Source organism: Halichoerus grypus, chromosome 3 (genome assembly GCF_964656455.1).
Source record: "Halichoerus grypus chromosome 3, mHalGry1.hap1.1, whole genome shotgun sequence".
Classification (NCBI taxonomy): Eukaryota; Metazoa; Chordata; class Mammalia; order Carnivora; family Phocidae; genus Halichoerus; species Halichoerus grypus.
In genome coordinates, this window is record NC_135714.1 from 19,533,172 (window position 1) to 19,555,195 (window position 22,024).

General features: G+C 36.1%; 1 protein-coding gene across 1 annotated transcript in view; it reads right to left on the reverse strand.

Moving 5' to 3' along the window:
- DHX15 (DEAH-box helicase 15) overlaps positions 1-22,024 on the reverse strand; it is a 57,254-nt gene that overhangs the window by 15,069 nt on the left and 20,161 nt on the right. Inside the window, exons 4-6 of the mRNA XM_036090624.2 lie at positions 14,122-14,281; positions 11,891-12,109; positions 6,557-6,724 (exon numbers count right to left, since the gene is read on the reverse strand). Of these exons, the coding sequence (XP_035946517.1) occupies positions 6,557-6,724; positions 11,891-12,109; positions 14,122-14,281 (547 nt within the window). The remainder of the gene's footprint in view (positions 1-6,556; positions 6,725-11,890; positions 12,110-14,121; positions 14,282-22,024) is intronic.

The following is a 22,024-nucleotide window of genomic DNA, read 5'->3' on the forward strand; positions in this document are numbered from 1 at the left end:
TACTTCAGGTTATCACTCAATCACATAATGTTTTGATTACTTAAATATAAGGACAGCATCAAAACAAAAATATCAATGAAACAGTGTAAGCTTAACTGATACAATGTCTCCCTGACAGAACACTACTTTGGTTATTACCAAAGTCTACACAACATGTGTATCTTTCAGTATTTTCTGGCAATATTTACAAAGGAAATTTTGTATCACCAAAACTCAACATTTTAAACAAAATGGCACAGGAGGGCATGGGCAGAGAAAATCTCAAGTTACAATCCAAGAACAGGCAGATCATCAAAATCGAACGCAGGTATTTTAGAAAGTGTACAGTCTAAAAGAAGATGTCATGGCATACCAAGTAACTGTTAATCATTTGAACCTTTTACTGCCAGGGAAAAATGTTTACAGCATTTACATACTAATACGATCGCTGGTTTATGTTAAGTGTACAATATATTTTAGATCTATTTTAGGAAACTGGTTGGGGTTTGAGAATGACATGTCACATAATTTTTCTTATTAAACAATAAGAAAATGGGATTCTCATTAGTACTTCTTCCCCTGAACATCTGATTTTCAGGAACAGAAAACTGCCATTAAGTGAAAATGCCTGTATATGCAAGCAGATGACCTAGAAAATGAATCAGATACAGGGCCTACTCTTACAGCATGTAAAGGAAGATCAGACACGGACAGTATAAATGACACCAAAGACTCACTCTGAGACTTAAAAAGGGCTTACTTCCACAACAAAGACCAAGGAAACTTACCAAGAAAAAGGCACTTAAACGAGTTGGCAAGGGTAAGGTGGGATCTCCCACGAGAGAGAAGGGAAGAACACTAACAGCGGAAGGTTCCGCTTAAACTAGGGCATGTAAGCAAAAATGCCCACAGGCACATCTAAGAAATGAAAAGGACGTATACTGCCAAAACTTACTAGAGAGCCACTGACAGGGTAATATTTCAGAATCGTTCACATATCTTAAAACCAAAATCCTTCCTTTTTGTATTGGGCAGTTGCAGTTGCAAAGACTGCGGACTAGCAAATGGTAAGAAACACAGATCATTTGATGTTACTGAAATATGTGTTTCAGTACATTTAGACGACACGCACACGGTTCAATAATTAGAACCAAAGCAAACATAAACAAGGTATATAAGGTTGACAGTTGAATTTGAATAAATATCCTGAGTTTAATATTCTTCTACAAAGGCAAGTGTGCTGTGCTGGAAGGAGCAATGAATTCAGGAGTAGGGGACAGAGCCAGGAAGCAAACCTAAGTAGCTAAGTTATAGTGGAAAGGTTTTAAGACTCCCAAACCTCAATTTCCTTTTATAACTCCTGCATATTAATCTAGCAAGGACAAAGTTGTTAATAAAATTAGATGATAAATGTAGGAAGTCCTCATAAACCTATTACAGAGCCAGCTACATGCTTGTGATTATATAAGAAGTCTTATGGTTTTCTGGAATTCTGGGGTGAAACTGTTACAGTTCTAGATATATATTTAGAGCAGTGGAAGAAATAAATATATTTCTCATGTTTCTTCTAGAACAGAATACAATTAGTATGATAAAAATTTCCTGATGTGATCAATTCTTTAGAGTTATTTAAAAATCATTTTCTTTACAAAATAATTTCACTTGGTATGCATGCGTCTTTCGGTGTGTGTGTGACAAATTATATAACACTTAAAAGGAAGTGTGGATTTGTGATTCCACAAGTGTTTAAGAATCACAGGATTATGCCAACCTGGCACACCCCATGTCATTATCAAACTTATCTAAAGCAGTAGTGTTAAAAAAGACCTTAGAGAAGTATGACTTTTAAGCTTTTTTCCAAAATTAAAAGTAAATTGGTTAAAAAGCATTAAGGTAATAAAAATTTTTCTGAATAGGACTTATCTACCATACTGATTTAACAATTATTAGAGTGTCTATGAGAAAAAGGGCAGGGTTCTGAAACCATGGGAGGTAGGTTTGGGGACAAAAAAGGGAAAAACTCATGTAACAAACTGTATGACTTTCAGGGTGCTTCTTCTAATGACTCTATTACTAGAGCTGGAGAAGTAATACTAGCTAAGGCTAAAGAAAACACACATACATAATGCACAAGAACAAATAGATGATAAAAGTTATCTAGCTCCCTTGAAACCTCAGATAAGTATGTTCTAGATGTCAAGTGGCACATGATCTAATTAGGAAACGGTGAGAACACAAAGTGATCCTGATTTTGTCAAGGGACCTACATATGACCAATGGGAATATACATATAAATGGTACAAGCTTTCTAGACTGTAACATGGCAATAAGTGTTCAAAGAGCCTTAAAAAGTGTTCAAACCTCATTGACCAAGCAATTATTTCAGGTAAATAAACCCCTAAATATATTTAGGGGTTTATTTACCTGAAATAGAAAACCCTGTGGAAAAAAGTTTGACATCCCACTGCCAATTTTGTGTGTTTATGTTAAGTGTGTTAAGATTAAACGTTCATCTAGATTTATCCCCTTCCCCCTCAATAACATGCCTTACAATGAAATCTTCTTTATTTCAATAATTCCACTTCAAAATGGTAGAACTGAGAGTACTTGCGTTGCTCTACTTCAATTCTATTTGGACACAATAATGCATTTAGGTTCAACTAGTTTGGATTTTTAGTCCCCAGGGAACTCTGTGGGGGTCGCCAATTCAGTAAGGACATTAACTTCTTTATTTGTCCACGTCCCAGCAGTACCACACTAAGTTATCTTCAGATAGTGGATCATTAAGCCTCTCTTTAAAACTACAGAACCATCTCCACAAGGGCCATTTCTCTTTTTTATTGAGCAGTGTATGCTTTGAGCCATGTTAATTAGTAAACTGTAACATAAGCTAGAGAAAAATCAGCTATTTGTATGGACAAAATTAATGAAAACTAAATAAAATCAAAGAATAGTTGCTGGATTTTAGTAACACCAAATCTATAAAACAGCAATTATAAGACTTATTCAAAAGATGCACACAAGTGATTTATTGATGATACTTTAATGCTTATACAAAACTGTACCTTGAACTTAAACTCAAATATCTGAATAAATGTCAAGCATGATCAAAACAAATAAAATGATCTACCCTCACAAAAATACATGCATTCTCAACCTTTCTCGATCATTACCAGTAGTGCTGTTAGAAGCCCACATAAAAAGAACTCAGTAACTATTTGTAAAAGGGATGCTAGTTAAGTCCCCCATGCCCATAAAGCTTTACCTTTAATATAGCCTACATTTTAAAACTTTAATATTACAAGACTGTTTTGTTAGTTTTACCACAATCATATTATAAACTATTCTGCACAAATTAATACAATGAGTAAGATAAATAAGGCACTACCTACCTCACAAAAGGTGTCCAAATATAAATACAGAATTACACTTATTTTGGCAGAATTTAAAAAACATTAAATATTCTCTTTGGTTCCAAACATTTTGACTTCTTACATTCTACTCTATGCTAGCTATTATCCTTGTACTAGAACAAATTTAACAAAAAATGAATCAAATCGTATTTGGTTTTACACAACTGGAAGCAGACCATAAATCCCTAAACATTCCTTCGTACTTTTAAATCAATTGTGAATATCAACCAGTGACAGTTTAACACTCGTGAATGAAAGTTCCATTCTACTAACTGGCAGAATAACGAATTCAGAACAGAAGAAGCAAGCCTTGGCCCCTAGTTCTTTATTTTATAATATAAATGGGATATTATCAAAGTTGTGGCATTTTTTTTTTTTTGAAGACAATAATAGGAAAATAGCAACCAACTGCCAGTTCTTCCTGTTCCCGTATGCAGCCACTTTCCCTCACATAACCTGTGTGCATTTTAATGAGGAATTGTGCATCTTAATGAGGAATTAACCCTTCCTCCTTCCCCACAGTCCCACCAATCCTTCAGACGGCTCTGTCTAACCCAGCCAGAGCCGTGGCTCTGCCAGTCACCCGCTCCTCTCAAGCGCCAAGTCAGCGCCTGGCCAGAATGTGTCTCTGCTCTCTCTGGTTCTCAGCTGACACTCCTACTACCTTCTTCCAGGCAGCTTCCCTGTCCAGCACCAAAACCATGATCGGATGAGTGAATCCTCCTGTGAACTAGGCTTCTATAAAAATGTTCATTTTTCCTTAAACATGCCAGGCTTCAAAGCTTCCCCCACCTCACCCCCCATAATAAGATTGTCGCACCAACTGCCAAGAAGTCCTCCCTCCCTCTGCTGGGATCATAGGTGTGTGTGTGGGGGGGTGGTGGTGGATGGGTGTGTGTGTGCGTGAGCGCGTGCATCTGTGTGTGTGACAATGTTCTCAGCCTCTAAGATGAAGTTGACTCATGCCTAAAGAGAACATGATTTCCCAGCAAGAGGTCCTGTAGTTAGCTGAATGAAAACCGTCAGTGGATGATGAAGTAGCACTGTGGCCCTTGGTCTGACTCTGACCTGAAAGCCCAGGATGGGATCCCAAGGTAAGCCCATGCCCTGGGGACTCCAATGGTCCCCTCATCATCCGTGGCCATCACCACACATATATCCAACTACTGCTGAGTCACTCTTTTCAGTGAGACAAAATTCTCCTCAATATCCTTAGGATTTACAAGAACACAAAAAGCAATACAGTTAAATTCTACTTCATGGGCTTAAGTTGTAGATCCTACAAAATTATGTACTGGACTGGCACCAGACTGAACCTAAATTTCCAATAAACTAATAATTAACAGAGCAAAGAACTCAGATGTGAAATAATTTCAGTAAGTTCAGGCCCATACTTCTCAAAGTAACCTAAAAATGGAATGTAAAGAACTATATGAAAAGACACACAAATATGGCAAATCTTGCTTAATACCAATTTTACTCAGTGGTTAAAAAAAAAAATCTTAAAATTAAAACAAATGCAGATATACAAAGTGTACATGATTTTAAGAAAAATTATCTGCCTGCAGTCTACTCTTTATTATAGAAATGTTTAAGAAAACAGCTACTTATTTACATACATCGACTGATACAGAATTAAGCTAAGAACTCTACAGAGAATAAGTACTTTTCAGTCAACATATCAACTTCAAAATTATCTACTAAAGCTCATCACTTAAAATGTTAAGTTTTCCCCGAAGTTGAGAATGCACATAAAGTAACAGGGAAAAATGTTTTAACATATTCTACAGATAGCACTATGACAAAAAGAATTGGAAAGTTCAACATAATGAAGCTATCATCAGACTGTTTTTTTAAAAGTCACATTCACTACTCATCGATGAGAAACTCAGAAGCTGTTTTTTTTTTCCTATCAATCTCTTGTTAGTTTACATTCCACTAGGCTGGTGTTGTATATATCTTTTTGGTAAGTTCCTTCAGTTCGAAAAATGTATTTGGTTCATTTAACTTTTACACAGCCATGTAAAGAAATAATTAGCCCTGATATATTTAAGTATCTTTATAATGTGAAATTTTTCAATAATCATGATAAACATTAGCAAAAAGACTGAAATAAAAAGCAGAAAAAAGGTGAGAATCTGTTAGTCCTGAATATAGAAATAAGAAAGCAGTAAATTCCAAATCTGACAAGTAAATCATACCTAAGTAATATTTCAAGTAAGAGTTTTTTCTACATGAATATACTCAAGGAACTTAGAGCAGTTACCATGAGGGACTAGTTTATTCTAGATATATTAGGACCCTGTATATACAAAGCTTAATCCTTGATGATAATCTCCCAAAAGTGATGAAGTAAATAATACCCACTTTAAAAAAATGAAAACTTTAAAACCAGAGATTAAGAATCTTGCCAAAATTCATATTCAGCTACTATTTAACCTAACAAATGATTAACTCCACTATACTAATGTTTTTCAAACCTTTTCAAACAATATAATTTTAATATCAAAGAACCTACTAGAACTCCCAGCTCTCAAACAAATAAAAGCATAGCTGTTTTGTTTCAAACTTCAACTTAGATCCCCTTCCCATCCCAACAAAGAGCTCAGAAACAGGTTTAGAAAACCCTTGCCCTTTCCTATGCCGGGCAGACATCCACACTAAGAGAATCTGCATTCCTGCCCTAAAGAAACCCACATAGTTATGCAATGCCGCATGATGAGTGCTATTGCAGGAATCTGTGCAGTCAATATTTCATACCTCCAAACATGACATTTGGTTAGGTCTTTAAGAAAACTGCAGGCAGAAGCCAAGGCACTGAAGAAAAAAGTGCTTAGGCTTTTGCCAAGTGACTTAAAGGAGAGAAAGACACTTGATCAGCTCCTGCTTTTCTTGACCCACCCTAACCAACCACCCATTTACTAAGGAGGTGCTTCCTGTGGGGATGGAAAACAGTACATGCTCTTACTCTAAGGTCAAAAGATAAGCAAAATTCCACCAAAATACACTTTTTTCTATTTACTTTTGAAATACAGATCATTTTGTAGTGTGCAACTCAGATCACCACCACCCATAACTTAGTCATTAATAATTCAACATAGTTTCATATCTCTCAGACAGTTGTGTGTTAATGAAACGTTTATAGAGAATATTTCTATGCTAACCTTTCTTCCAATTGCTCCATTCTGCTTTTTTGGAGGCGGAGGCTCAAAAATGCGTTGTTGCTGCTGAGGAGGAAGTGTAGAGTATAATGGAATGATTTTAATGTCACCAACTTCGGGGCCCAAATCATCAACCTCACGCTTTATTCTCTTACAGGCTTCGTCAATTTCCTACAAAATAAAAGGCTGAGTGTAAAACAAGACAGACACACACTGAAACATTTAAGTATTTATCATAATCCTAGTCCTATGAAGCTTACTTTGAATTTGGTAAATCAAAACTAAGTTAGTAAACTTCATCGGGATTTCCAAAACTATGGAAGAAAAATTTTGATTTCTGTACTCAAATAAATAGTCAACTATCTATTGGCATTCCACACTCTTTTTCTTCTAGTCAGACGTCCTAATTAATTCTCAACAAATTGTACTAAAATTAAAATTTCTCACCCAGGAATATTTAACTGCACTCATAACCTTTTAAATGTTCACAATCTAAAAGAAACTGATGTGCTAGATATTTTAAATAAGCCAATTAGGCTTTAATGTCACGTATCACTAATGTAATTATATGGAAGATTTGCTTCATTGTGCCTAATGAGAACAAACACCTTTACAGTATCAACATAGATATATAAGAAGTAGGCTAACCCAAATAACTTACAGCATCTTCAAAACTTTCCCGACCACAGAAAATAATTCCAACACATTTGCATTCATCTCTAGGTTTTAAAGAGAGGACTCACAATAAATATTCAGAGTATGGGAGACCGAGAAAGAGAGGTGGGTGGAGGCTCTATGAGTGGCAAAGGGACTTAAAAAGGGGGGAGAGGGGGGAGAGCAACAAATTTAAATTTTACTGAAGCATTAATTCAGTTAAATTCAGAAGTATGTTAAATGATTTGGCAGCTTGTCCAAGGCACGACCCAATCAGAAGCTATCCTTATCAACAAATTATCTCTTACACAAAAATCAGAATGATTAAAGAAAAACTTATTCAAAAATCAGAATGATTAAAGGAAAAAAGGGAAAAAATCTATCAGGTAAATGTAGTCTGTATTTTTATTATATTAAACTAAAATTATTTTCCTTGAAATAATTTTAAATCAAAGGCAATTTTGTTTCCATGTTAAAAAATACAAAGTCTCTGGATACTTAAGAACAAAAACTTTTTTCACCCTCTCCTTCAAACATAGTAGTTCTCCTAAAAAACGGATTAAGGGTCTTGAAAATTATCATGCAGAAAATTACTATTAAGGATTCGATGTTCATAGTTCCCTTTGAGATCTGAAGTTTCTAAAAGAAAATGAAAGAATGCTATTGGTAGAAAAAATATAACAAAACAAGTATTTTTAGAAAAAAAAGCATTTAAATGCTGTATCTAGATTAGAATGCCCCCTGCTGGTATGCAAATACAAAATTAGATCTCTTCCAAATCAAAAAGATTTGAATATAAACTCCAAATTAGATTTTTCTAAAATAAAAAGATAAACACAGGAAAACTGATGCCAATATTCAGAATATTTTTTAATTTAGCTGACTTAACCATATATTTGACCAGAAAACAAAAAGGTCCAAAGTCACCAAACATCCAGATTTCATATACTAGAAAACAAAGTGCCCCAAATGGTACATTGCAGGTTCCAGAATTTTAGCAAGATAATTCCAACTTTATACTTGGGACTATACTTTCCAATCTGCCAAGTAAGTATACAGCTAAAACGAAATCACTACTGCATGGGATATAAAATCATCTCTGAAGATGGGGCTGGCGGAATCCCACACCACTTGTTTTTTTACACAAGCAAGGTTCTAAATATTTAGTTTTAAAACTGCAACAAATTTTTCCCTAAAGTTTACCAAATTTCCATAGTCAACAATGTTAAGTTCAGAGGAGCACAAAGCTCACTGACATTCAGCAGCACAAAGTAACCATCTGCTTAGGGTTGCTTAGTTATGAGCAATATTGACTACTGAGACAGAAGTGCAGGAGTTTTTAAGACTTTCAGCTCCAAAAGTATTAATATATGTGAGTAAATAAATTTGGACTACTAATTTGAGGAGGCTGAACTCACTGCATATGGAAAAGACATTTTACTCAGCAAAATTAAAGATAAAAGAACGTGTTGCTTAAAGAATGGTTTTAACATCTTCATGTAACCCCTGACAAACAATTGATATTTCAATTATAATCATTCTTAATCTAATTCAGAACTGTAGCTCCCCTAAGGACTTCTACTAGGCAACACTTAATTTTAATCACAAGTCCAGATTCTATGCATTAACATATTATAACATAAAAAATATTCTAGAATTCAAATCTTTTCCAACCTTTAACCAATTAAGATTGATTTCCTACTCCCAAATTCACTCAGATTACTACAGATGCATTATTGTTTAAGTAGTCAAAATGGTAAAATGCTCTTAAAAATCATTTTAAAATTTCATGAGAAAACTAAATTTTACAGGTGCTATTCAAATTTATGAAAACAAGAATACTGAATTCTGAGATCTACCATTTAATTGACCATGTAAAAGTAACACAGGTTCACAGACATGAAAAACAGTAATACTTTATATTATATTAAGTCAGCTCTACTAAACACAATCAGTAAAACAAAATACATTAATTAGGTACTCTGCTCCTTTAACCCTAAAGATCTTCAAATTCAAGACTAGTCATCGAAAGGTGATTTAAAAATATAAGAGGACACATGCAAACCTAGTTCACAATTACAGTTAATAACTTTATCAGAAAACATATACTCTAGCACACATTTGAAAACCATGGGGCCTGTTCCCTTCCTTTCCCCAACTATGGGATAGCCGCCAAAATATCAAATACAAGAAGTTAAATCATAGAAAAGCCTTTCAGGTCCTCACCGTGAGACCATCTGATGTTTCTGATAAAATTCTAATATCATTAGTTATCTGAACATAATGGCTATTTTTAAGTCATTTACAAAAATACACTACGCAGCACTCTAGATGAAGCAAGAAACTAGAGACCAGGCACAAAAGGACAAAATAAATACCTCAACTGCCTAAAGACTGCATTAGTGCATAAATACTGTTTATATGCCATCAAAAAAGCATCTGGTACTCTTGCTTACAAAATATTTAAAAATTCTTCCATTCAAAATGCATAAAAGGGAAGACTAGTACCAACATAGGTCTATCTGTAAAACTGAATTTGCAACACATTTTATTTACCAAAAGAGCAAGTGTGATGCTGTCCTGGGAACGATTTTCCACCCAGGGGACATGTGGCAATGTCTGCAGACATTTTTCGTTGTTACCACGGGGGGAGAGAATGTTACACATCTAATGGGTAAAGACCAAAGACGCCACGATGCACAGGTTACCCCACAACAAAAAAACTGATCAGCCTACCACGTAGATAGTGCTGAGGTTGAAAAACCCTGTTCTACAGTAAAGAACGATGGCCAATGGGGGTACAAATCATAGATCACATAAATACTGAAGAAATGCAAGGATAAAAAAATTATTCGATATTTATAGCTCTTAAAACAATAGCACTTGCCAGAATATTATGTGTTATCAAGCATTCCTGTAGAAACTGAATACAAATAAAATAATTCACATTCCAATGGAGGCAGGCAGTCACACAGAAGACTTCTGATTTTGCTATCTGGGAGAACAAGGGCAATTCCCCCACGACAGTGTTTATAGTTGTGCCATTAATGTACTATAGGAATTATACTGGTTTAAACATTCTCTGGCATAGTGACCTTTAAACCTAGGGAAATACAAAAATGGCCCGTAGACTTCATTGAAGATGCAGATTCCTATATCACACCTCAGATTTCACCTATTTCAGCAAGTCTGGAACAGGGCCAAGAACTTGCTTTAACAAACTCTCCCCTCCTCAGTCCACTGGCCACACTTGAGAAAAAATGTTCTGGGGCGGGGTCAGACCTTTTACTATAAAGGGCCAAAACAATTTAGGCTTTGCATCCATGGATCATCTCTGCTGCACATTCTTTGTTCTTACTTAAAACTGTTTAAAAATGTAAAAACAATTCTTAACTCGTGGGCCATACAAAAACAAACAGGAGGGTTGGCACATGTAGCTATTTAAATTTAAATTAAAATGCTGTAAAATTAAAATTTAATCCCTCCTCTCACAGCCACACTTCAAATACTCAAAAGCCTTAACATTCCTGGTGACTACCATACTGAACAGCACAGACACAGAACTTGTCCAGCACTGAAGAAAGGTCTAATGCAGGGTGCCTGGGTGGCTCAGTCGTTGAGCGTCTGCCTTCGGCTCAGGTCATGATCCCAGGGTCCTGGGATTGAGCCCCGCATCAGGCTCCTTGCTCCGCTGGGGGGCCTGCTTCTCCTTCTCCCACTCCCCCTGCTTGTGTTCCCTCTCTCTGTCAAAAAATAAATAAAATCTTAAAAAAAAAAAAAGAAAGAAAGAAAGGAAGAAAGGTCTAATGGGACAGCGCTACTCTAGAACCTCACCACTCAAACCTGGAGCGCTTCAGCATTACTTAGAAGCTTGTTAGGAATACAGAATCTCAGGCTCCACCAGATCTATTGAATCAGAATCCGCAAATTTTCTAAGTGATCTGCATGTATGTTAGTTTGAGAAGCACATTCTAGAAAATTCATAAAATCTATTGAAACAAAGGACAAGCTCTTAAGAAAACCTCCAGTAAAAGGCTCTCTAAAACTGTTTTATCCAGACAGCTTTTTCCTGAACTTTAGCTTGAGAATTTCATTAGCACACCTATAAACCTACTGTGGGAAACAAGTTTTAAAAATGTAGCACCTGAGAATAAAACGTGTATCTTAAAATGAGTTAAATTCTAACTAAGAAATTTCAGTGATTCCTTCTAATCCTCAGTGAACACATGGAAAACAAAACCAAAACACAAACATTTGTTTTGATGTTGAATGGGCACCCAAGTGACTCAAGTTCACTCACAAGCTAACTGACTAGGACAATCTGATCTTCACAGCAGCTGTGTGGTTCAAATTCTTGCTTCAGCAAAACTGCAAATTACCACACCACTTCTTACCACCCAGGTCTCTCGAAAGCTGAGACTGCAATTGCTAAATCTTGAAATTCTAAAAGCATTTAACATTCTTACGATAATTAACAAACACCAACAGTATAAAAGGGTATTCAGAGAGTACATAGACAAAGGGGTTATATATTTCATACTTAAATACAATCAAGTTGAAGAAAATCTTTAAAACTTGGGATAAGAAACACATGGTTAATGTACGCCAAGTTCTTAGGTTTAAAAAGCTGTTGTATAATTTAATACGCTAAAGGCTAAATAATGAAGAAAATAATGACTATACCTCTTGACCAGTTAAGAAAAGTAGAAGATCTCCCTCTTCCTCTTCACACATATGAATTTGGATTACTGTTCGAATGGCTGCTTCAAGATAATCTCTCTCTGGTTCAGGAGTATAAAAGATCTCAACAGGATGTGTACGCCCAGGAATAGTTAAGAGAGGACAGTTATCAAAGTAAATCTGGAATTTCCCTGCATCTAGAGTAGCACTCATAACTATAACCTGGAAAAAAAAAAAACAGTAAATTACTTGAAGCTGTCTTCAAGGATTCTTACATGGTCTTAAGGAAAAAAAACAAGTAATGTTTATTGTTCTATATATATCAATTATTTAAAAAAACTACAAAAATCTTCATACAAATAAATTGATTAAAAAAATCAAATGCAGGGGGCACCTGGGTGGCTCAGTCAGCTAAGCGCCTGACTCTTGATTTCAGCTCAGGTCATGATCTCAGGATTCTGAGATCACAACCGCCGCCCCCCACCCCCGCTCATACTCCTTTCTCTAATAAATAAATCTTTAAAAACTATATCAAATACAGAAATGCTGAGCTATAGAGAGTTACTGACATCTTAAAAAATCAGAAATAAACCCAATACCCAATAAATAAACTACAATATATCTTCATGAAACAATATCTTAAAACCCAAAGTTCATAAAATGCTCCTAACATATTTATGTTTACATAAAGTTTACACAGTATGTAAAGGGGATTGATACGAAACATTATTAATAAATAGTATGATTACTACCATGTTTATTAAGACAGACCATGACAGGAAAAAACAGGAAATGTGAAAAAGACAAAAAAAAAAATCACTGGCACAGATATAAATTTTCTCCCTTCTTCCAAAGCATTTTTAATAAGCACGACTTCTTTAGAAAAATTCCTACACAGGGATTTTCTACATTGTTGTAAAAAGCCACAGCCACAAAAGGCTGTTCAGGGCTACAGGACAGTGCAGTCACCCTCCCTCCGTGTAATCACACATTACAGCACCCATTAAAAATTTACTTAAAAAGAAGGCACCCCATAAAACATTCTACTACAGAGTAATTTCTACTTCGACTTTCTTTCCTAAAAGCTTTAATAGCCCACACCTGATTTCACTTATATGTGAAATCTAAACACAAAGCAGAAAGAGGCCCATAAATACAAAGAACAAACTGGTGGTTGCCAGAAGAGGGGGGTGGAGGGATGGGCAAAATGAATAAAGTAGAGTAGGAGTTTCAAACTTCCAGCTATGGAATGAGTAAGTCACGGGAATGAAAGGTACAGCATAGGAAATATAGTCAATGGTACTGTAACAGCGTTGTAGTCACAGATGGTAGCTATGCTCAAGTGACACAGCATAACATACAAGCTGTCATTACCAATCACTATGTTGTACATCAGAAACTAACATAACCTGTCAACTACAATTAAAATCAAACAAAAACTTCAATCGTTCATAAGGTTTAATCAATAATGACAGTACTCATTCTTTAAATACATTCTTTAAAAGCATAAATTTAATTTACAAGCAAAAACATACTAAGATAATTTTTTAAGACCCAGAATCTTTCTGCCCAGTGTACAATCCCTATAACACATACACCAACAACCGAATAATGAGTCTAAGCTCCAATAAATGGTACACACACACAGCAAAGAGGCACTTCATAAACTCTGGGAGGCAAAAAGGTCAGAAAATTCAGTCCGTTTTAGGCCCTTATCAACAGAGTAACACTGACCAGGGTAGTAGCAGTATAACAGACAGAGAAAAAAAACCAAGCAAACTAGGTTAAGTGAGCACATTTCTGAGGAGTGGCTTGCTTGTTCTGGGTATAGCTGTTCCTACTACCCAACATGACTGAGTTATAATGGGTGTGTTTATGTTGAGACAGGACAAAGATTTGAGGTTTCTGTATTTAATGAAGGGTAGGGTGAGCAGCAGGGTTATAAAACCACCATGTTATTAGATCGTAAGAAAACACAGGTGGGTTAGAAATGGAAAAGATCTGGCTTAAAAATACATTACTTACTAAAAAGTGGAATCATACCAAGAACACATATGAAGACATAGCTACGTACATTAGAAACGAAGAAACGAAGAATAACAACAATGTAGGTACTTACTGGTTCCTTATTTTACACTTGGTATTTTATAGTTGATTAGAGTGATTGGCATGTATTCCCTGTTTTTTATATATACCTTTTTTTATGAAACAAATGAGTAAAAAAATTACTTCACCTTTAAGTCTGATCTCTGTCTTACAACTTCCTTCAGAACACCCATGAGGATATCTGTAGCCAAAGTCCTTTCATGAGCCTCATCAAGAATTATTACACCATAACGCTCAAGGAGGGGATCATTCATAGCTTCACGAAGTAACATCCCATCAGTCATATACCTATATTCACAAAACACAGTTGGTCAAGGTTCATTTAGAACATTTTAAAACTAAACTTCATGACATGCAAAGACATCAGGAAAATCAAAATGAAATTTTCCCCAAAACAAATGTACTATTGTTTCATAATCAATTGCAAAATTAAACATGAAGAAAAACTTCTAAGAGTATCAAACAAGTTATACACTATCAAATCTTGTCAACTGAGACTGTAATACTGAAATGCATTAAGAAAACAAGATTAAATCTGCTTATGGAATATAATGATCACATGGTTTCATACAAATGCCAAAGCAAAATGCATCACTTAAATGAGTTTCTTAAAAACAAAATTTAAAACGTAAATGTTCGACCTGCAAAACAAAACTAAGAAGCCACTTTGTTTTATAACCACACATCACTAAAATGTTACCACATGCAAAAGTACATTTCTTTAAAACTTCAGTAATTCTCCACTTAAGCTAACAATAGCCTTCCTTGGTTCAAAAGGGCTGAGAGAGCACAAAAGTCTACCATCTCTGTTTGCCCCAGTCCCATCCAATTCAATGACATGATGGCAAAGAAGCACAATGTGATGTATTCATGGAATAAGGAGCAGCATTAGCACTAGAAATGTTGATAAATACATATGAAAGAGAAAAGGCAAAGGACACCCACTAAATCAACGAAGCAGAGAGGGAAACCAGGTTTAGAGATGGCTCAAGATGAAACAGCTAATCCAGCACTCAGATGCAGGGTGGTTTGCAAACGGTGTTACGGGCCAGCCATCTCCTAGCCATGCTATTCTGGCTGCTACTGTCACTAACACAAAACAACTATCCCCAGAGTTTGGCACAGGAACAAAACAAAGTCGACCTGCAGAGGCTGAAGTCACAGTTCATTCAATTCATGGTTTTATTTACAAATTTAAAAGCAGTATAAAAATGTGAAGTCATCATTTCCAACTTCACTATTTTGGGTTTTTATTTTTCACACGAGTCTAACCTAATCTTTCATGGACCAACTTGGTATTTTTAGCTAATGCGATTGTTGGCGCAGTGAAGTTCACCAAATTGACAATGTACAGAAGTGAATCGTTCTCCTTATTTCACTTGAACTTCTAAATTTAGTAAGACTTTTGGCAAACAAACCAATCCTTACTCTATATATTTTAGGCTTCTTTCTTCTTTGGCCATATTTTTTAAAATAAACTACATTTCTGCAGTTGACCCAGAATTACCTGAAGATTATTTTATATTAAGACCATGAAAGAAAAAAGTGCCAATTAAACTATGACTCAATGGCTTAACGACAGTGCAGCACAGCACATGAATCAGCTACACTATAGCCTCTAGGTGCTTTGAAGTACCTCTGATCTATTTGAGGACATTTAGTAATTTCTCCTGACTTCAGCTTACTGACATGAGATAGGCAATCCTTTTGCACATTATCTCAGTAGCAAAACATAATACAGTTTCATCTGCTTGTGAGTAACTTCCTCAGATTCCACAAGCTCTTGTCTGTTCTTTCATAGGGGGGAAAAAAAAAACGAACTGGTCACTCTCCAAACAATAAATATTTGCTTAAATACCATCAAATGTACACCATGCTGCTCAGTATCCAAGCTTACTCATTTCAACATGGAATCCCAGTGTAATCTTTTTGAAGACATTTTATTTAGCAAAGAAACCCAGTACACATAGTTGCAACAATAGCACATTACTTATCTGAAGTGAAATACGGACAGCTAGATCAAGTTCAAGCATTCCCAGGTAATACCCACCACCAAACCGCTACAAGTTTTAAGACCCTCAGATTGTAAAAATGTACCTCAATCTCAGGTACTAAAAAGGTGAAGTCACAGAACTGATAAAAGTATCAGGCTTAACCTGAAAACTCCTTGAAACTCATTTTAAAAAAAAAAAAAAAGCCACCCTCTTTATTTTGATCTTTTTCCTCTTACATTCCTCAAGCTTCACACAACCACAACAGTGTAGAGGGCATTTAAAAGCACAGCTAACCCAAATACTCATTCTTTTATATTTTTCTGAAGGGAAGTGTTGCAAATGGCAGAACAGAGATATTGCACGTTAATGGAACTACTATTTGCCTTGTTTTATTAGAAAGTATGCATAATATATGTACTAAGTTAAATGGTCAACTAAACCCTCTGACTTCCAGACTCCAGAGACAGACTCCTAACAGTTGTCTCAGTATTTGATCATCACCCAGTGATCTCTCCTGCATCACAGGAATGTAGGAATATTGTATGCAATAGAGAGCTTCGGGAAAAATTACATCTGTAGGGGCACCTGGGTGGCTCAGTCAGTTAAGCGTCCGACTCTTGGTTTCAGCTCAGGTAGTGATCTCAGGGTTGTGAGATGGAGCCCCAAGGTGAGTTGGGCTCTGCGCTCAGCAGGGAGTCTGCTTGAGACTCTCTCTTCCTCTGTCTCCCACCCACTTGCGTGTGCACACCCTCTAAAATATTTTAAAGATGAAAGGTCTCTTAAAAATATAATCAATATTGCCGCTTTTCCAGTGTAGAAAATTCACTATCAGTAGTTAACTTTCCCAGGGTCTCAAAACCAGTTAAATAGCTTAAGACTAAGTATCAGTGTACTGATCCCCAATCCTGGGCCCCTCCTATACAAACACACTCTCCTCAAAGTCCAAGAAAAATGTACATATAAATACAATAGCAAAGTTACCTGGTGTGGGGTTGGGGGTTGGAAACATACAGAAAAAATAGTTTGTAAGCTCATTTGTGATCTACTGAAAAGAGGTAATATTAAAACAAATATAAGTACTACTGCTCTTTTCTTTGTCCTCTGAAATGACTGCAGAGCATGCTCTTAGTCAGCCAAACTTTTTTTTTGCCCTGATTTAATTGACCCCCAAACCTTAGGTGGCCTTTAATTTTTTTAAGATATATTTATTTGAGAGAGAGAGGAGAGCACACGCGTGCACATGCACAAACAACAGCCAGAGGGGCAGAGGAAGAGAAAATCTCAAGCAGACTCCACACTGAGCGTGAAGCCAGAGTGGGGCTTGATCTCACAACCCTGAGATCATGACCTGAGCCGAAACCAGGATTTGGAGGCTTAACCAACTGAGCCACCCAGGCACCCCAGTAGCCTTTTAAATCAGGGAAACAGAGCTAGACCCCCCAAGTACATCTGGATCTTCTATATAGAGAGATTTTTTAAAAACTCAACAACCCAGTACCAGATGCAAGTCACATAAGCGTCCCCCCAAAACAGGTATGTCCTTTTCCTCCTCCCTATCTTACTGTAACACTGAGTAATGCTCTCTTTAAGTGTGTACCAAAACTGAACAGATTTCTGCCATCCAACATCTTTCTCATGAGTCACCTCAAAATTCTAATTTTGTCTCTATTAGTATACCTTATTTAACATCTGAAAAACATACATTTTTGTTTTATTGGAAAACTACAGTTTGTTGGGCCTTCAGAGTTTTGGGACAATTCTTTGCTGTGTGTCACCAACAATCTTTATGGCATGCTTTCAATACTAGATTTCAGGTAGTCTTTTCCAGTGTTATCGTATTTATACACGGTAAATTTTTCTTTCTATGTGTGCCGTATGTCTGAAGTTTTGAAGTTCTAAATAAAAAGTGTGCCAGTATGAACATAAACAGTTGATTTTAGGAATATTGGACTTTCCTTAAAGTACATTAAGAGGCTCGAAGTATAGACATGTTCACTGGCAAAAAATAGAGGGGATGAGGCTCTGGATTAAGACCCAAGTTCAATAGGTCAAATGTCAAAATAATAAAGACCAATCAACTGACCTGCCTATGTCAAGAACAGAGGCGAGGCTGGGAGCAAGACCACACACCTATCCCTCCCCAGGTTTCCCTCCCCCTCTGGGTTTGTCCTTCCATCTAGACTCCTCCGGCCTGTTGTCACTGTTGTTTACTTATGCTATATAGAGAAAAACAGAAGGAAGGGTCCTACACTTTGCCTAATTAAGCCACTACCAGAATTACTGGCAACTTTAGCACAGTATTTGAGGTGATTTTCTTTCTTTATATTTAGAATGACTTGATTCTGATTCTTTCTGTTGTTTTGTACAGAACAGCACTTTATCTGCGTATTAACAGAATTGTTCCCCTGTATCCTTTATGGTTTTTCCTTGTTTTCGTTTCTTTTTTTAAATTATGCATGGAATTTTATGTGTGTGAAATTAAGGTCTTTATTAATCCTGAGAAAAAAGAAGTCACCCAATGACTTGCTATACTACTAGATATATGAAGCCCTCTGCTTAAAAAAAAAAAAAAGGTAACCAAACACAAAGCACAGAAAAAGACAGAACCAGGGTACTGATGATCCTATAAAAGCCATAGCCATTTTCCTTTTAAGTTTTACTACCTTCCATAGTACTAATGGAATATTTAACCAGACTAAGGCATCAGGGTGTCACAATAATAAAACCGTGATCACCCAATTTTGAAGTTTCAACAATAGGCTAATAATCAAAAACTGCATAGGAGAGTCAAACTCTGCATTTGACTGCATACCCTATTATCCAGTGTTCTTCTGTTTTGAAACAAAAACTTGCTTAAAGAGTCATCTGTATTACCTGTGAACTGGTTAGAAATACAAAACTTGGGTCTCACCCCTGACCTGCTTAAACAGAAATTGTGAAGATGAGGCACAGCAATCTGTTCGAACAAGCTTTCATGTGATTCTGATGCTTGCTGAAGTATGAGAAGCACCAGTCTAAATCAAGTTAAACAAGAGGCAGGTTAAATACATGCCTGAAGCAGCAAAAGATCCCTGAAGAGTAAGTCAGACACAGTTCATATTTTCAACCATGACTGTTTAATTAATAAAATAAACAAAAAAATTCAGTGTGCTGAGTAGTATGAACTTAGCTTGAGTATTTTTTTGCAATACGCACATGCAAATGGCATAGTACAACTACAAGCCAACTGCTAACCCTGATCCCTAGCCAATTTCACCAATTCCAATGTGAATAAAGTATGATAAAACATTACAGACTGCAAAGGTATTGTTTAGTTTTGTGTTTACATATATTTATAATTTTCTGAAAAATTTCTCAAGTTGTCTGGTTCAAAGAAAAAAATCATAAAGAAAAAAGATGCACAGAATGGCGAAAATGTTTCCCAAAATGTATGCCAGAAATTTTTAATAAACTCTGTTATCAGATTATTCATAACTTTAATGAATGTCAATAACTAATGCTCAAGTTATAAGTAATGAAAAATTATGTCTATGTGGGGAAACAATCCCCAATAACTTAAGTGTTATTTCCTCTGGTGTAGGAATGTATTAAGAGAGACAGAGAGTGTGAACCTTCCTAAATCCCTACCTCAAACCTTACATCACCCTAAAAAAAGTTCCAAATTGATCAAAGATGTGTAAAACAAAAACAAAATACTAGAACACATGGATTCAAATAATTGTTCAATACACTGAATACATCTTCTTCAACTAATTCAATTAATTAAAAACACCTGTATAAAATTCAGGTTTCTACATGGAATGAAGTGTGATAAACAAAGCAAAGAAACATGGCAAAGTGAGCAAAAATTGGAACTTAAATCCAGAAGGCCAATTTTGTTAAGAAAATTGCAACTGATATCTAGAACGCTAATTCTGTTAAAAGCTCCTACAATCAATATAAAAAAGGCCAACTGACCACAGAAAGATGGACAAACTCCAAGTTTCACTAATCCTATAATACTGTACATTTTTTCAAATTTACCTTCTCTGTGATTGGGATGCATTTTAAAATAGCACCTTACAAATGACAGTCAAGCAGGTAGCAACACTTCTGGGAAGATGAGAAAAGCAATAGTCTGAGACCCAAAAAGAAACACAAATGGCTCATAAATACATATAAAGATGCTCAATTTCATACAAAAGAAATGCAAATTAAAACCATAATAATATTCCATTTTTCACTTACAATACTGACAAATAATAAAAAAGTTCCACAATACAATGTTGGCAAGGATACAGAAACAGACACTCATTTGCTCATTCCTTACTGGTCAGAGTAGATAAATCTCTACGGAAGGCAATCTGGCACTAATAAAATTCAAACATACCCTGTAACCCAACCAATTTCATTTGTAGGGAATTCATTTCAGATATATACGTGTGCATGTGTGAAAAAATGTGTGTACAAGGTTTTGTTAGGAGGGTACTAAGGGCAAGTATTTTTTTTTTAATTTTATTTATTTATTAGAGAGAAAGCACAAGCAGGGGGAAGGGGAGAAAGAAACGGGGGGGGAAGTGAGAAGCAGACTCCCCGCTGAGCAGGGAGCCCGCCGTGGGGCTCCATCCCAGTACCCCGAGAGCACTACACAAGCCGAAGGCAGACACTCAACTGACTGAGCCATCCAGGCACCCCAACAAGTGTTTTTAATAGCAAAAACTGCAAATCCGAGTGCCCATCAATAGAATAAAACAAACTATAGTCATTAAAAAAAATAAGGCAACTTTGTATTTACTGTTCTAGAGCAATATAAGTGAAATCAGCAGCCATGTCTTGAACCAGCCCTGCTATAACAATTAAGTTAATATATTCCGAAAATCCTAGATAGGTAGTGCTCTTGCAATACTGTTAGGACCTGGTTACCTTTCAAAGTACAGGCTTTATTCTGGCATAACTGCACATGCAGCTAAATCAAAACTGTGTTTCTATGGGGCGCCTAAGTGGCTCAGTCGTCAAGCGTCTGCCTTTGGCTCAGGTCATGATCCCAGGGTCCTGGGATCGAGCCCCACATTGGGCTCCCTGCTCCGTGGGGAAGCCTGCTTCTCCCTCTCCCACTCCCACCTGCTTGTGTTCCTTCTCTAGCTGTCAAATAAATAAATAAAATCTTTTAAAAAAACAAAACAAAAAAACTGTGTTTCTAAAGAATCCAAAACTTGACTCAGCATGACCCAAAGAAATTCTTGGTAACTGCTTCGAAGTTTATTATAAATGATTGGCACTGTTTAATCTGAGTAATTAGATTTACTGCTTCCCAAATTACCTAGCAACACTTCACAAATACTTACACATAGAAGAATTACATGGAGATGAGGATTAACACCACATACAGTGGTTAAGGATACACCCCTATTGCAAGACAAACCTAGGTTCAAGTCCGTGCCTTCTTCTTGGCTTCTGATCTTGAACAAGATCAACTTCTCTAATACGCCATTTGTAAAATGAGAATATGGTGGCTTTTGTTTAAATTAAAAGAATGTACTTAGAGCACCTAGTATACCAATTGTTAGGCACTTGTTGAATACTCCTACATAGAATTCTACGCTATGCTCTTAACTAACCTTCACCTAATAAATCCTTGGGATAACCTTACTTCTGTACAACATACTGTGGTAGCCACATTTCTGTCCCTTCCAGTTGGATCAACATAATTATATCTGACATGAAATGGTAAGCTCTTAGTGTAGAAAAGAGAGTTGTACAGATGTTTCCTGTTATATGCTTCAGAAAAGCTCGAAAAAGATGAGTCACACACACAGTATCAAATGTGTGACGTAACTATAAAAAAGTGAAAGGGGTCTGGAATTCCAGAATTCAAGATTCAATTCTCTTGAATTCCAGAAAAGTAACACATATGTATTTTCCAAGTGTCTGAAGTTTAAATACCACTGTAAGATCTAGACGTTTTAACTGCCTAACTGAACTCCAAACAAAGGGCCCATATTCAAGAAAATGGTGTTCATCCTACATTAAAAGACTGATGAATGAATGTACAGGTTTT